At 37.8% G+C, this 17,257-nt stretch overlaps 1 protein-coding gene across 2 annotated transcripts in view; it reads left to right on the top strand.

Moving 5' to 3' along the window:
- Positions 1–17,257, top strand: part of ambra1a (autophagy/beclin-1 regulator 1a) — a 120,110-nt gene that overhangs the window by 39,860 nt on the left and 62,993 nt on the right. Inside the window, exons 8-11 of one of the 2 annotated variants that reach the window (XM_084405255.1) lie at positions 997–1,083; positions 2,262–2,444; positions 9,472–9,543; positions 10,053–10,153. In XM_084405255.1, coding sequence (XP_084261381.1) covers positions 997–1,083; positions 2,262–2,444; positions 9,472–9,543; positions 10,053–10,153 — 443 coding nt within the window. The remainder of the gene's footprint in view (positions 1–996; positions 1,084–2,261; positions 2,445–9,471; positions 9,544–10,052; positions 10,154–17,257) is intronic. The other variant, XM_084405256.1, reaches the window with a different exon arrangement.

Genomic DNA, 17,257 nt, shown 5'->3' with positions numbered 1-17,257 from the left:
ATCCTGTCATCTGCTTGCGCTTGGCCCCGATAATTGCTGCTTGCAGCTATATTTATCATTATAATTATCAAATTATTATTAATAAATTATATCATTATTGTATAATTAGTAACAGTTGCCTCTTAACAATAGCATAGACAGAGTAAAATGCTGATATTTAAACCGATACTGTAGAAACATAACTGTAGTACCAAATAATGCTACACGTTAAGTACTTGAGAGGGTTATTGTAGGCAAAACAATGAAAAAAAATACCCTCAGCATTAAAAGAACAGCAAAATTTGGAAATATTTTGCTTGTTTTTAAAGAGGGTTTGCTTCATCTCTGTTAAAATGCAGATCTTGATCTTTAAGAGTCAAAGGGAGCAAACAAAGCAAACTGCGTGAAAAGGAGTCAGAATCGATCCGTTCTGTTTTTGCTGTGAGTCAAAGGGCAGAAGATGGCATTCTAATGAAGAGCCGAGCACACCCACACCAAAAACATTCATGTACGCACACATCACACTGACTCATGCTGAATAAAAATGCCCCGCTCGCTACAGAACTGTCAGTCCAGCTTTGTGCCCTGCCAGTCGGAGGCTGCATGTTTTCGTCCGCGGGACGTGGTCTCCTCTCTTAATTCCGTTTAGCAAACTCTTAATTGTATGAGGAATGGTACAAACTCAAACCTAAAAAAATGCCCCAATTTAATGGGTTATTAACTGATTTCTAGCCTTGCCTGGGAGAGCGCACATCATTACTTACACATTATATTCATTTAGCCTTCGCATAGCAGTTGGTAATGAGCTTACTAATGTCCTTGTGCAGTTTAATGAGATTTTTAATGATTGTGTGATGGCGCTTGGTGGGGAGTGTTACTGTAGAAACAGAGTAGTGGAAATTGGACGAAAATGTGTCGTCTTTGTGTGATGTCCTGTCCTGAGATTCTTTATATGAACAGGAAGTGAAGGTCTTCACAATTCGCAAACATACAAAGCTATATAATTCTGTTTTGTAGGAGGCTGCTGGAGTCGTCCATGATGTCTCTTTCCAGATATGACGTCTCTGGATCACGAGAACACCCCATCTACCCCGACCCGGCCAGGTGATTCACTGTGTGTGTGTGTGTGTTGTGTAAACTGATTTTCGTGGTCATGCCGGTTGGCCGGTGAGGTCTGGGTAATGAGGAATTGTGTGTGTCACACTGCCGGACAGCAGTGTGGCATTTCAGACCTGCCAGCACCCCAATGTCCCCCTAATTCAAACATGCACACACAGAGCCTGTCAGCATCCTCTGACTCTGTGAGCGAGGCTCATAATAAAGTGAATTCATGGTTAGTGAGTCATTGTTGAGCTCTGGGGAATCAGCTGTGGTCTGGGATCAAGACAGATTGTTAGCACGGACTCCCACTGGCAGGTTCGCACAAACACATGGGCTGACGCACACCTCTAACCTGTGAATTACCACAACAGACTCATTTCCCCCAGAGCAGAATGTACCTGGTGTTAGAAGGATAGTCTGACTCCAACACATTCAAAACCACAAGTAATTGGCACTATATGACACTGTTGTTTCCCGGATCTCTCGTATGTCTCCCTGTATATTGGTCTAAAAGACATGCTTATAAACAGTGTGTGTGCGCGTTGGTGTGTTTAGGCTCTTTCAGACAGACTGGCAGATTTCCTTGCTCAACTAGTCCAAGACAGAACGAAACTCCAGATGCTCTTCCTGCACAAAAGATTATGGTTTAAGGGTTTCATTTAGCAAGTCGTCCTGCCAAAATGCTAACTAATATCTCTACTAATATCTCTATCTCTATTAACACAGCTGAATTAAATGCAGAATAGATGCAGATTTCTTATCAGCAATTCAAAAGATGTTTAAAAACATTTGATTGGTTTGTCGATACTGATGTCTTATGAAAGTAATTGAAATGCCTCTGATTAACCATTACATTATTGTATACAACAGACACTCTGAGATTGGTTTTGGTTCTGAACCACTGCAGAAAAACCCATGTTGAAATTTGAAACTTTTGGCAAAATGTTCATTAAACGCATACACACACACACAAAAAACAATATTAAGTCACAGCTAAAGTTCTTTTGTGGATTAATATATATATATATATATATATATATATATATATATATATATATATATATATTATATATATGTGTGTATAAAAATGGGTGGATGACTTGTTTGATATGTTATCTATCTAGTGAATATCTAACATCATTGTGGTTTCTATCTGTGTTTGTGTGTATGTGTGTGTGTAGGTTGTCCCCTGCAGCATATTATGCACAACGTATGATCCAGTATTTGTCTCGGCGTGACAGCATTCGGCAGCGCTCTCTCCGTTCCCCCAGCAGACCCCGACCCCTGTCCTCTAATTCCAACAGCCTCTCGCCTGGCCCCGCCCCCAGTGTGGAGAACAATGAAGTTGATTTTGAGGAGTTTGAGTAAGTAAACAGTCACACAGACACATAAAACCTGTGCCAAGTAATTGTTCCTCAGTTGTTACCTGCTCTCATCCACTTATAAAAATCTCTATGTATTTATTTTCCTGTATTGTTGCTAGGCAACACAAAAAAATACTCGGGGCAGGCTATGAATGCCAGAATGTTATCACTTGTGCTTTTCAACCGACTTATTGAGCTTGCCAACAATTTGTTTGTTAGGTTGCCTGTGGCGTCTCTTCTTATAGCGTTTGGCATTAGCATTGGCCTTGGCTTGAAATGCACTTTACTACATCCCATCGGAATAAGTCAATGTACTGCTGTCAGCTTACTGCTCTTTTCAGAATTTTTCTTCTCACCTATTATGTTTTCAGTTCAAGTCAAATGATATGTATTGTGCTTTTCAAAATAGATATTGTTTCAAAGTAGGTATACTAAGAATTGTGCCTTCCAAACCACCCAGTGATCAAGCCAAAGGTGACAATGGCAAGGAAAAACTCCCTACGATGTTTAAGTAGATGAGGGTCAAACCTTGGGAGTCAAGCTGGGGAAGCCCCCCTCATCTGGCTGCCATATATTTAAACAAATGCACTACTGTCCAAATGTTTGGGGTCAGTAAGAATTTTTTTTTTTTTTTTTTTTTTTTTTTTTATGTTTATGAAAGTATATTTTTTCTCTTAAGAAGGCTGCATTTATTTGGTCAAAAGTATAGACAAAACAGTGATATTGTGAAAAAATGTTGCAATTTCAAAAAACTTTTCAGTTTGAATATATATATATATACACTCACCTAAAGGATTATTAGGAACACCTGTTCAATTTCTCATTAATGCAATTATCTAATCAACCAATCACATGGCAGTTGCTTCAATGCATTTAGGGGTGTGGTCCTGGTCAAGACAATCTCCTGAACTCCAAACTGAATGTCAGAATGGGAAAGAAAGGTGATTTAAGCAATTTTGAGCGTGGCATGGTTGTTGGTGCCAGACGGGCCGGTCTGAGTATTTCACAATCTGCTCAGTTACTGGGATTTTCACGCACAACCATTTCTAGGGTTTACAAAGAATGGCGTGAAAAGGGAAAAACATCCAGTATGCGGCAGTCCTGTGGGCGAAAATGCCTTGTTGATGCTAGAAGTCAGAGAAGAATGGGCCGACTGATTCAAGCTGATAGAAGAGCAACTTTGACTGAAATAACCACTCGTTACAACCGAGGTATGCAGCAAAGCATTTGTGAAGCCACAACACGCACAACCTTGAGGCGGATGGGCTACAACAGCAGAAGACCCCACCGGGTACCAATCATCTCCACTACAAATAGGAAAAAGAGGCTACAATTTGCACGAGCTCACCAAAATTGGACAGTTGAAGACTGTAAAAATGTTGCCTGGTCTGATGAGTCTCGATTTCTGTTGAGACATTCAGATGGTAGAGTCAGAATTTGGCGTAAACAGAATGAGAACATGGATCCATCATGCCTTGTTACCACTGTGCAGGCTGGTGGTGGTGGTGGTGTAATGGTGTGGGGGATGTTTTCTTGGCACACTTTAGGCCCCTTAGTGCCAATTGGGCATCTTTTAAATGCCACGGCCTACCTGAGCATTGTTTCTGACCATGTCCATCCCTTTATGACCACCATGTACCCATCCTCTGATGGCTACTTCCAGCAGGATAATGCACCATGTCACAAAGCTCGAATCATTTCAAATTGGTTTCTTGAACATAACAATGAGTTCACTGTACTAGAATGGCCCCCACAGTCACCAGATCTCAACCCAATAGAGCATCTTTGGGATGTGGTGGAACGGGAGCTTCGTGCCCTGGATGTGCATCCCACAAATCTCCATCAACTGCAAGATGCTATCCTATCAATATGGGTCAACATTTCTAAAGAATGCTTTCAGCACCTTGTTGAATCAATGCCACGTAGAATTAAGGCAGTTCTGAAGGCGAAAGGGGGTCAAACACAGTATTAGTATGGTGTTCCTAATAATCCTTTAGGTGAGTGTGTGTGTATATATATATATATATATAAACACACCAATGTGTAATGCAATGCAATGATGGCAGACTATTTCTTTTGATCAATTTAATGCTTCCTTGCCAAGTAAAAGTATTAATTTCTTTCCCAAAAATAGTCTTACTGACCCCAAACTTTTGAACTGAAATGTATACACAAAGCGTACGTAAACAGATTATCATTTTGTGCTATCCAGCCACATAGTATTAATGATGACATTGATTAATTTGTTAAATCTAATGAAGTTCTAATGAAGTAGGAGTCCAAGGGATATGTAAGTAGGTGGGATCCAGGCTGTGCATGACAGACGCCCGTTATGGCTAACACTGGATACGACTCTGCAAAGGCAGATTGGGCACAAATATGGGGGTTATTTTTGGATTGTTTTTTGGAGTATTTTGTGAATAATCCATTGTTTTTTCCACAAGCAAATAATGAAATTACATGTCCCTTTCAATCTCATTACCAGCCATTTAAAAACCTGAGCATTACTCTCTTAATCTAGGGGCTCAGTTATGAAGACCAGACTCATATTTTTAATATGAAAATGCTCTTTTAATTTGTTTGCAAAATGCGTTTTTGGAAGTAGCCAGCTAGTCTGTGTTCAGGGCTTTAGTCATCTGTCCTTTTATGGAACCATTAATGCTCCCAAAATGTCTCTCTTTCCCTCTTCCCAACCCCTCCACTAGTGGAATGTCAGTGCTTCTCTCCACTCCAAACCACGCAGCTTTTCTCTCCCTCTCTTTTTTCTTCTTTTTTTGGCACGGATTAGATGCCCTCCTCTGAGCTGATGAATAATTCCACCCGCTGGCTGGAGAGTTCAGCGTTCAGCACTGCAGTCTGGGACCACAGATCCATATTCATTAGAATATTTATGAAACCCATCAGTCTTTCAGTTAGCCTTCATATTAATATTTATGTTTGCCATATTATTTTTTAATAAACTTTTTCTTTTCTTTCAGTTCTTTATCAATCATTCCCACTCTTACCTTTGAAGCATACTGATGTTCTCATTTAGCAAAAAACATATTGCAGAGATGCTTAAAGGGTTAGTTAAATGGAATAGTTCAAAATGAAATTTCTGCCATTAATTACTCACCCTCATATCGTTCCAAACCCGTAAGACCTTCGTTCATCTTCGGAACACAAATTAAGATATTTTTGATGAAATCCGAGAGGTTTCTGACCCCACATAGGCAGCAACATCTTTGCAACTTTCAAGGCTCAGAAAGGTAGTAAAGACATCGTTAAAGACACAGTGGTTCAACCTTAATGTTATGAAGCGACATTAAAAATACTTTTTGTGCGCAAAACCCCCCTAAAATAACAACGTTATTTTATAAATAACAAGCAATAACAAAGGAAGCGCTGCACTGTTTACACTACGACAACAGCGTAGGAGAATGGCGTGGAAGAGAAGAGATTGTTTAAGAGGTCGTACGGGTGCTTGAAATCCTTGAAAATGCTTGAATTTTGATGTTGTGTTTTCAAGGTTTGAAAAGTGCTTAAATTTTGGAGAAAATGCTTGAAATTGTAACTGTATTTCTTTCACAACAAATACCTATCTGACTGAATAGTTTGTTTATTAAATGGAGAAATAAAATGTAGCCCTTCAGATAAAGAGTGATTTGTGCTATGCTGTCCAGAGCAAAAGTAGGCGGAGTTTTCATTTTGATTTCCGTGCTTGTTTGGATGCCCCGTTTTTATTGGCCGCACGGATAATCGTCACAGAGCGCAGTGGCAAAAGTTGCACTATTTTTAACTTTGACCGCGGCATTTAAATAAATGGGTTTCGCAGCGCATTCGCGTCCTGTCTGAAAGGGCCATTAGTGACTTGAGAGTACTTGGTGTGATAATGTAATGTTAGTATTGCATGTCCGTTATGGCACGTCCATTTGTGGAATATGCAGTGAACATAGCCAAAGGTACAGCACAGTAACTGTAACGTTAACTACCCGCAAATTAAAACCTGTAAACGTCAGCCCAATGCATAACAACAATCGTTGATTGCTGAACAGAAATCGTGTCAGATGGAGTGTCATACAAGTAGCCTACTGTAAGGTTGAGGATGGCCTTATGCAATATTTACACTGCTCTATTCCAGTGTCTTGGCAATGTAATTATAATTATAATTTTTTTATATAGGCTATTTATCAGGCAGGTGCCTGTGCACTGTCAGAGTCTTCTGGGTTAAAATGGAATTACAGGTTGTTGTTGCACTGTCTCAGATTTTGTTCAAACCTTGTCTATATCAAGAATGTGTCCCAAAACCAAGGCCTGTAAAATATTTCTTTTCAAATCCTATGTCTCCATATTTTCAGCCCTTGAAATTAATTCAGTTTTACAGCCTGAAAATCACATTATCTGTGAAGCAATATTTGGACATTAATATAATGAAAAGTATTATTCATAGGCATTATCTATTTAGACAGTGATACATTTTGAAAAATAAAACTTTGCTGAAATATCTGATCCTTCTGCTATTACGAAACACAATTTTGGCTGTTTATAGCATAATCTCTTTTAATGTGATAAAAACACAAAATAATAATTTTGGCTATGTATTGCTATGTAATTTACGGTGGTGTAAGGTGCTGGAAAAAGCTTTACAATGGACCTTGAAAGTGTTTTATTTTTTATTTTTATTTTTGTGTTTAATGTTTATTTGACAGGGACAAATGCATAGAACATTGCTTTATAAAGAATACAAAGTAAATGCCATGCATACAGGATTATAGCCATGACTAATTTGCAACCCCTGTCCCTGGTTAGGCTTGTAAAATTAAAACTGAGAAGTGCTTGAAAAGTCCTTGAATTTGACCTTGGAAAAGGTGTACGAACCCTGTTGTTGAATAAAGTCGTTATTTGGCTAACACTGGATACTGTACGTTGCCATGACGTTCACGTGCGCATGAAATTACTACGATGGTACCTCAACATTTCACTGACACACCGTCTGAAACTAAGACTGAAACCGCTGAAACGTGATGCCTGGAGTATGCACGTTTCAAGATATTTGGCTCACCAAAGAATATTACAAAGAATGGCTTGCCAGTAGGGTTGCCACCCGTCCCGTAAAATACAGAATCGTCCCTTATTTAAAGGTAAAATGATGCATCATGGTACGCGATTTGTCCCGTATATTTTACATAGACCCAAAGAGTCTAGTGAACATGCGCCGTAAACAGGCGTAATGCGCGGCTTTTTAAAACCATGTCGAGCTCACGTCCTCTCCAGACATGAAAAAGAAGGTATCAATGGGTCTGTCCAGTTACTAATGATGAACGTAAGATGAACTGCACAGTTTCATTTAGCTGGCAATCTCAATACACGTTCGAAACCTTGGCGTTACTTTTGACTCTGCTCTGACTTTCGACAAACAGATCAGTGGTGCGGTCAGAAGTTGCTTTTATCAGTTAAAGAATATTGCGAAAATTAAGCCATTTTTATCACCCAGAGACATGGAGTCTGTGATACATGCCTTTATTTCATCAAGATTAGACTACTGTAATGTACTATACTTTGGTGTCTCACAGTCCCTATTGTCATGTCTTCAACTAGTTCAAAATGCTGCTGCAAGATTGTTAACAGGAAAAGCAAACATATTTCGCCAGTATTGTTCTCTCTCCATTGGCTTCCAGTTAAACATCGTATTGAGTTCAAAACACTTTTGTTTGCTTATAAGGGATTGCATGGACTGGCTCCTCCATACATCTCTGATCTCCTTTCATCCCACCATAATGCTTTTAGAAAACTTAGGTCAACTAGTAGTCTACAGCTGAGATTGTGCCTTTTCAGTGGCCGCTCCACAGCTTTGGAACAATCTGCCATCTTACATAAAGACTGCACCAACATACATTGTTTTTAAATCTTTGCTTGAAACCCATTTCTTTACTGTTGCTTATGGTCATAATTGGGCCTAGTGGCATAAATTGTAGTGTATTGTTTATTTGTGTGTTTTTATGTTTACTCATTAGGATACCTGTTTACACTTTGTACAGCACTTTGGCCAACAGCTAAATGTGCTTTATGAATAAATATGACTAACTGACTGATTTGCTCACGTGGTGCGGTGGACTTCTGACTTAAAGCAGTATACCGTGACAGACAAATCCGTGCTTTTAAAGGTATAGGCCTATTGGTTTTTTGTTTTTGTTTTTAAATTTGGATAATCTCTTAATATAATATTCCATACATTGTCAGAGCTTGGTAGACAGGTAACTATTATATTTGTAGATGTTATTAGACAGATTAATTCATAGATTATAATTAATGTTATTTATTAATTTATCCTTTATAAATATTAATCATATGCATAAATAGTTTTTAAAAGTAATAAATTATTTAATTAAAATGGGACAAATAATTACATAATAATGTAGTGGTAATTTAAGTAGTAAATAAATTAAAAATGGTCAAAAACATGATTAATGGTTCAGATTGACTGCTTAAGGCACACCAACATATAATGAAGAGTTATGTAGAAATAAAATCAAATGTAAAATAATATGTGCTCAGTTGCAAGTTCACATACTTGTTTTCATGTTTTCTCGTGGTTTATTGTTGAGCTGTCAAGTTATTATGTTGACAATTAGTTCCAAGACCTTGACACATTTTTTTTTTTATTTAATATTTTATAGGATGTACTGAATATTCTTCAGTTTAAGCAAAACATAAATACGACAAATAGAATATTAGATCTGTCATATGGCCCCAAAAAAAAAAAAAACTTTTTTGCATAGTTGTTTGACAGATGAAAACTGTAACAATGTATCTTACAAGGTAACACAATGTAACCTTGCTCTCACTTGAATATGTGTCCCCACATTAAGTCCTTGAATTTGAGGGTATTGGACCTGGAAAGGCCTTGAAAGGTCTTTTAATTTGAAGTCAACCAAGGTGTGGGAACCCTGTATTAAGCAAGTTATGATTGATTCAGTGATAATTATTATTGTTGCTGACCAGTTGTGTGTGTGTGTGTGTGTGTGTGTGTGTGTGTGTGTGTGTACAGGGATAATGGAAGACATAGGCCTCCTCGTAACGCACGCATGTCTGCCCCCTCCCTCGGTCGCTTTGTGCCCAGGTAGGAACACTTTTAGCCTGTTTACACCAAATGCACCAGAAACACATTCTAACTCTTTTCCAAAACCTAGTGAGCTGCCTCTCTGCCTACTGCCTACACAGGCACCTTCCATCTGAGAGTGTGTTGTGTGTCATAAAAATAGCACTCCGCAGGCCAATTGCACGAGACTTGACTGATTGATTTTAAAACTACAGTAGTTATGTGAGAGAAATTACAGAATACTTTAATAATAATATAAATAAACATTATAAATATACACTACCGTTCAAAAGTTTGGGGGTCAGTAAGGTTTTATAAAGTTAATGAAAGAAGTGTTTCATGATAACTAAGGCTGAAAAAAATCCTGAAAATCCTGAGTTTGTCGGAGTGCATTATGAGTTTGTCTTCTCAGTGAAATATGCATGTAATGCTGATGAATGTATTATACAGCCTCAAAACTATCAAATCTTGGCTTCACATGTCCAGTCATCCTCGCTCACACTGCCTCTGTTTCACTCCATCTCTCCCAGGCGGTTCCTTTTGCCGGAGTTTTTGCCGTATGCTGGAATCTTCCATGAAAGAGGGCAGCCAGGCCTGGCAACACACTCATCTGTCAATAGGGTCCTCGCAGGTACGTTTGCCCTCTAAAGCTTCAGATTTCTAATATTAGATGGGATGGTACTCACTGAAGGCTTTGTCAGGGATGAAACTTCCCAAAAATGTTTGAATAATGTCATGAGTCAGGTCAATGACGAGTGCTAATTCGCCCACTCACCCTGCTATTTTGGCTATGAGGGCTCTCAGCCGGGCTCTTTAACAGTAGTTGTATTAGCTTAGACTTTTCTGCATTAAAGGGGTAGTTCAACTGAAAATAAAATATTCTGTCATCTGTTCACTTTCATATCGCCCCAAATATGTATAATTAGCACAAAGAGCTTCAGATGACATATAATACTTGAGTCGTATGAACTACTTTTTGGGGGAGTGTTTGCACTTTTGTAGAGCTTGTCGCTTGGAAATGAGTAGGTTACTAAACAGTTTCAGATGAACCAATTGTCATTTTTGAGTAAACTATCCCTTTCGTATTAGCCATATATAGCTGCAGTGACATCAGCAATGTGTTAGCTACGGAAATATTGTTTCAACTACAGTGTTATTCTTGTTTTGTTTTTTCACCATACAAAACCTTTCAGAACAAACACACATCCTGGCTTCTTCACTTGATTGCAAATATCTATGGTTTTGTATTTCTCAAAATAAGTCCCATGTGCCCTACCTCTTAAACCAAACCTACTGTCAACACACTCCAAAGCAACTTTCTAAACACCCGTAGTCTTGAAATATACATCTCGATACACCTGTATGCCCTCATCGCAGGGTTATAAAATATTTCTTGAAGCCAGCTGCATCGGATGTGCTGCTGAACATCTTTCATACATTAAGTCAACAACTTCCAGAAGTGCGGAAGAGCCAAACAGATGTTGTGAATGAATAGTAAATTACTAGACATGTACTATGGAGGCAGAAAAAAAATTAGGAAACAACAAGCACAGTTCTTATTTTCAGGGCCAACATTAATTTTTTTTATCAGCAATCATTTGAGTGCTTGTGAGGGTGGACGTCCCATACTTCACAGATCCCACTCCCCACATATCCTGCACCAATTCAAAACAATGCAAATATCCACAGAACTGTTTCTCGCTTTTGCATACCGGCATTCTCTCTCTCCCACACAGAGAGGCATCTTCAACCCACACTAATTGCAGTGTGTCATACGAGGTTCAGAAATGCCCCTCTCCAAACCCTCTCCAGCTCACACAGAAAACAGCATCATGACTTCACTTTACAGGGCATCAATCGTTCTGTCCCTCTCCTCTCCTCTCCTCTCCTCTCCTCTCCTCTCCTCTCCTCTCCTCTCCTCTCCTCTCCTCTCCTCTCCTCTCCTCTCCTCTCCTCTCCTCTCCTCTCCTCTCCTCTCCTCTCCTCTCCTCTCTCAGCTGTGATTTTAAAAAGGGCATGTTCATGTCAATGTTGGAACAGTTATTATGGTCATCTGACAGATTTTTCTGTGGCAAGATGAATAATGTGCATAAATTAACCGTCAATTATTGTTAAATCAGTACTTTATCTAGTTTTTACTAATTGTTAAGTGCACTGGGGGTGAACTAATCATATTGAATTTCTTAGTTTTTAAATAGAGAATTACTTTACCCAGCATCCAATAATCACTCTAGGGATTAAAGTTCTGTAATAGGGGTTTTTTTGTGGACTCCTATTATATTGTGTTGCAAAGGGTAGTTGCATAGCCATGTGGTATGATTGGCCCTTGTTCTAAGATGAGAGGGGAGGACGGTTACTATGAACTTCAGGGCAAATATCCAAACTGATGGCAATTACCAGTACACATTCCCCCTCCTTCAAGCATTCTCCTCCTCTAACTGCTCTTAGACAACTTTATACAAGCCCCACAGCACAGAGCGCACGCACACACACATACACACACATGCACATTTAGGCACAATTTTTCACATACTCAGGATTTCTCTCTCACTCTTTCTGCTATTGCTGTGTACTTATTTTTCTACCCTAAGATCAAGGCTCTTCAATTACTTTCTTTTGAGAGCCAGATTATCCAAATGGAAATTTTAGGGGAGGGACAACATTTTTCAAAGTAATTATTAGATTATAGCACTTTCATTTCAAGTCTAGTCATGCTATTATCAAAAACAAAACTAAGTGCAAAGTATATGTGTACTGTTTGTTTGTGTGTGGGTATATATATATATATATATATATATATGGATGTGCTCCAAATATGGCCTGGTAATTGTTGGCCACTGAGTGTTTTCGATTTCATCACATCTTTGTACAGAGAGCAGTCTCATGTGTCAGGCAGCTCTGTCTTATTTAAATCAACCAAAGGGCTGTATTTGGCCCACGGGCTACTTGGTTGACCAGCCCCTGCCTACTAGAAAGTATATTTGTTTTCGTTGAAAATTTTAGAGTTTTAGTGGTCACCCGATGGATGTGCAGCTTCAAACTACCAAACTTCAAACGCCATTATACACTCAAAAGAATAAGCTGTTGAACGAACTTGATTAAATTAAGGAAAACTTTTCCACGAAAATGAATTACATTTTTCCAACAAAATCTAATTTGTTTAAAATGATTTGTTGTAATCTTGTTGTATGAACTTAAATTAATTTAGTCATTCCTGCTAGATAAAGTTTTGTCAGGTTGACTACATTTAATTTTTGCCCTGCCTAAAATCGCCAACATTATAATTTTAGCTAATTTGATTCTACAGTTATTTCCAATGATAGAAGCTACTAGTGTTCAATTTAATTAAAACCACTTTTTACAGAGTAATATAGAATATTACTTATGCAGGTCTGCGAATGAGGTTTAATGTATACTGAGTGCCCACAGCCCTAGACTAAACACAGTCGCCACTCTTATGCATAATGGTAACCACAAAATTCAAAAACATTACAGAAAGTCCTCTAAGTTTCTAACATAACTGAATATTAAACACTAACATTAACTAACAACATCTTTCCATTTACAGAAGAAAACACATAAAATAACACTTTAAGCCCTAAATTTACCCTCCTAATGCAGTCTCTTCCAAAGCATGCTGGGAACTACAGATCCACTGCCCAGTTAGTTGTCAACTAAAATGATTCATGTAGTTTTCACACAAATTAAGTAAACAAACTTCAGTTTGAAATATATTAGGTTGATTGAACACAATTCAATTGAGTTGACAAAATATTAAACAATTGTGTTACTTTTGCTTATTTTAATTAATTAAATTTAACAAGAGGCAAGTATTTTGTGTGTAATAGCAATCCGCCATGGAACAAGCGCGCCTGCTTTTAAAGGGAATGTGAGATGACGCTCTGATTGGTTTATTGCACGTTACGCCCAAACCACACCTATGAGTAATGAAGCTACTTCAGACCAACCCATTTTAGATTTGCATCGGGTGCAAGAGTCATTTATCCAGCTGGTATAATAGCAACAGCGCCTGAGATCTACCCACAAAGTTACTAGCGTTTCGCGTTTGATACTTGCATTTCAGATTGTTAAAATAGGGCCCTAAAACTATATTTCTCATAGAAACCAGAAAAAGAAACTATGTTTTGAGCTTTGCCTTAAAGGTTTAGTTTACCCAAAAATGTTGTCATCATTTTCTCACCCTCATGTCATTCCAAACCCGTAAGACTTATATCTTTGAAACAGATAGATTTGAAGATATTTTTTATTATGAATAAAAGTTATTAGATTAAATTAAATCTGTTCATCATATAAAGCGATTGTGTTTCTTCAGAAAATTTGGACTAAACCAATCAATTCATATGGATTTATGAACCCTTTATGAACTTTTTGAAGTGTTAAAGTGGTAGTTGCGTGGACTGTCTGTCAATGGAGGGACAGAAATCTCTCTGATTTCATCAAAAATATCTTAATTTGTGTTCCAAAGATAAATGGAAGTCTTACTGGGTCGGAATGACATGAAGGTGAGTAATTGATGACAGATTTTTCATTTTTGGGTGAACTAACTCTTTAAAGTCCATAAAGGGGAAAAAAAGGTTGTCAACGTAAATTTTTTCGTTAACGAAATTAACATTGGTGACAATAAAATATTTTATTTTTTATCTTTTTGACAAAATTTGAGACACCCTTAAATGTTTTATGTGTTATTATATTTCCTATTTATTCTTTGTGCAGCACTTTGGTAACCTTGTTTTTTAAAATGTGATGTATATATAAAGTTGATTGGATTGGATTTTTTACTGCCGTATCCTTCTCACCTTTTTTACCCCTGACCAGTTTTCATGCCTGATTAATGGGTAAGTTTAGGGACAACGTTTTTTGTGTTAATTTTAACTCATTCATTGTATGAATGATTTTAACATAGTAAATATGTCAGAAAGGTTAGCACAAAGTTGTGTAAACGTGTTAAATTAACACATTATGTGCTGTCCTTCACTGCACACATTGTTAAAAAACATAAAATCCTAAACAAAACATTGCTAAATGAATGTAGAGTCATTGGTTGTTTAGCTTATACAATTATTATAATGAAATATCAACCCTTACATTCATAAAACTGCAGAATATAAATACATTTTTAAGCAGTAAAAAAGGAAATATCCAACACAGGCCAAAACTTTTGACACATAACCCCACCTTCAAAATAATTCCACTTATAAAAAAAAAAAAAAAAAAAAATTGGATTCATGTACACTGCTGGCCAAAAGAAGTATTTAAGTGTCTTAATGTTTTTGAAAGAAGTCTCTTTGATGCTCAAGAAACATTTCTTATCATTATCAATGTCTGACTGTCTACTCCTCCATCTTTTCCACAGCATAGAAGTAAAAGTCATCATCAAAATAATCTTTAAAAAGCAAACACACTGTTTTTTTGTCCACCTTTGTGAATAAACTTCTCCAAAGATTGGTTCCTGTTCAGACCTTGACTGACAACATCAGAATGTTCCCTGGTCTGTATGTGTGTCCACAAACACAAATGTACTCAGTCTTTGAGAGAGAGAGAGAGAGAGAGATTTTTAACCTCCATTTTTTTAAATTTGTATTATTATTTCTACTATAACTTAAGAATATATATTTGTAACGACGAACGGCGCGATCCAACAAAAGACAGTCAGAACCCAGTGATATTACACTGGATGCTCCGGTGCGACACAACAGTTTCCAGACAGTGTGTAGTGATAGTGTGATAGTGATGCCCCGTTATATTTCTGACGTACGGTACTCCGAGTCCAAGCGCTTGCGCTAATTCTGACAAGGGACAAACAGATTTGCATTTTGCATTAATAGTCCGGTCACTTCAATGTGTCCAGTATAGACAGCCTCTGGCTGTTATAGCGTTGTAGACACGCGGTGTAAGGCAAAAATTAGGAAATAAAAAGCACAATGGAATGGTTCCAGAGTGGCCGTTACATCAAATACAGTAGTATACAGCAAATTAAAAAAATACAATAAGTCTCTGTATGTGGTGTTTGACGTCACAGAAAATTCCCATGATGCAATGGGAATCACAGTTATTTACTGTAAAGAGAAATAGCAGTATAATGCCTTTGTTGCCTTTGGCTTGCTCAGTTGGGGATATTCTGGGGATATCTAATTTGATTTTATCAATAAATTCCACTAGAAACAAACCTTGTTGTATTATTTTAATTTAATACTGTGAAGCTGCTTTGATACAATCTGTATTGTGAAAAGCGCTATACAAATATACTTGACTTGATACTTGACTATAATACGGGGTGATTATTATTGCGATTATTATTTTCCCAAATAACGGAAGTGACCTCGACGTCCGGTTTAGCGGTAGCATAAGCCGTCAGGCAAGTGTTATTTAAAGGTACAATATGTAGTTTTTTTTGCTTTAAAAATAGCAAAAATCACTATGTTATATATTTTTTTTAGTTGTGTACTTACATTATCCCGACTATTTCCAACAACTTTCAAACCAGGAGAAATTTGTAATTTAATTCGAAGCCACGGACCGTTTCTTTATTTCCGTTTTGTCGCCGTCAATGGCGTCAAATCCGCGTTCTCCCTGGTTTCCGCTCGTACTGCCATAGTAACCAGAGCCCTAATAGTAACCAAGACGACAGACGTGGACAACTGTGTAGTTCGTAATGTCTATCTGCACGCTGTTGTTGTTTCGTTCAAACATTATGGACCATGGCAAGCAGACTTTGGATAAAAAAGGAGAACTAAAACGAGAATCAATATCAGCGCGGTGTTTTCGAGATGCCGAGAGCTCCACGTCCGAGACTTCGACCGCTCCTACATGTAGCCTACTTTATTAAACAGGTGAGCACATTTACATAAAACTAATCAATGTTATATAGTTCAACAATGATAAAATGTTAGAATATGATCTGTATGTTATTCTAATGTTGATCTAGCTTACTGCTAGTCTCATACAGACAAACTAACACAGAATAACATACATTTCAACACATTCAAATGCAGTTTAGTGTGATAGTGTAATGTTAGACCAAGTGAAACAGCGCTGCGTTACCTCACAAGTTTAATTTGTCTAATAAACTGACCTGTGAGTTGTAATTCTGCACTCGCGTGTAGTTCGGTAGAATGAAATGTCCATATTCCTTTTATATCCGCGGGACTCGCGTCGCGTGTGGAGCTGATAGCTGTCTCTTAGCAATCCCGACCTGCTTCATATCACAGTCATGATAAAAACATCGATGTATTTACTCATCCATAAACATTATTAGATCGGTCGGCTTGACGTTGACGACAAGATCCATAATTCTTAGCAAATGTTGCGTCATCAAACTACGCCTTTGTTATTGTAAGAGGTTAGCGACCCCTAGCGGCGAAAAAATTACATATTGTACGTTTAAGTAAACTCCTGATGTACTTACAAACTTTCCAATGCCTCGTTTTATGAGTACAGAACCTATTTGTACTACTTTAGAAGTTTGGCACCATTCCGGGCATTATTAGTGGGGTAATTTACGAGATACAACCTTGGATCTGTTAGCCCCTGCACTAAGCCATTCGGCTGATTTCTGGAAATAAGCTCTTAACTTTAATAATGTTCGACCAAGGGAAAAAAAGCTTCTGGGGGGGGTTTTGGCTCGAGGTAATGGTGCTAAAGGACCCTAGGTTGAAATTACACCTGAACCATCCCTATAAATTCATAAAGTCTTGGCATTAAATGTTGCATACAT

The sequence above is a fragment of the Rutilus rutilus genome, assembly GCF_951802725.1.
Source record: "Rutilus rutilus genome assembly, chromosome: 3".
Lineage (NCBI taxonomy): Eukaryota > Metazoa > Chordata > Actinopteri > Cypriniformes > Leuciscidae > Rutilus > Rutilus rutilus.
The sequence above is the reverse complement of the archived record's forward strand: the minus strand, read 5'-3'. Positions and strand labels throughout refer to the sequence as shown.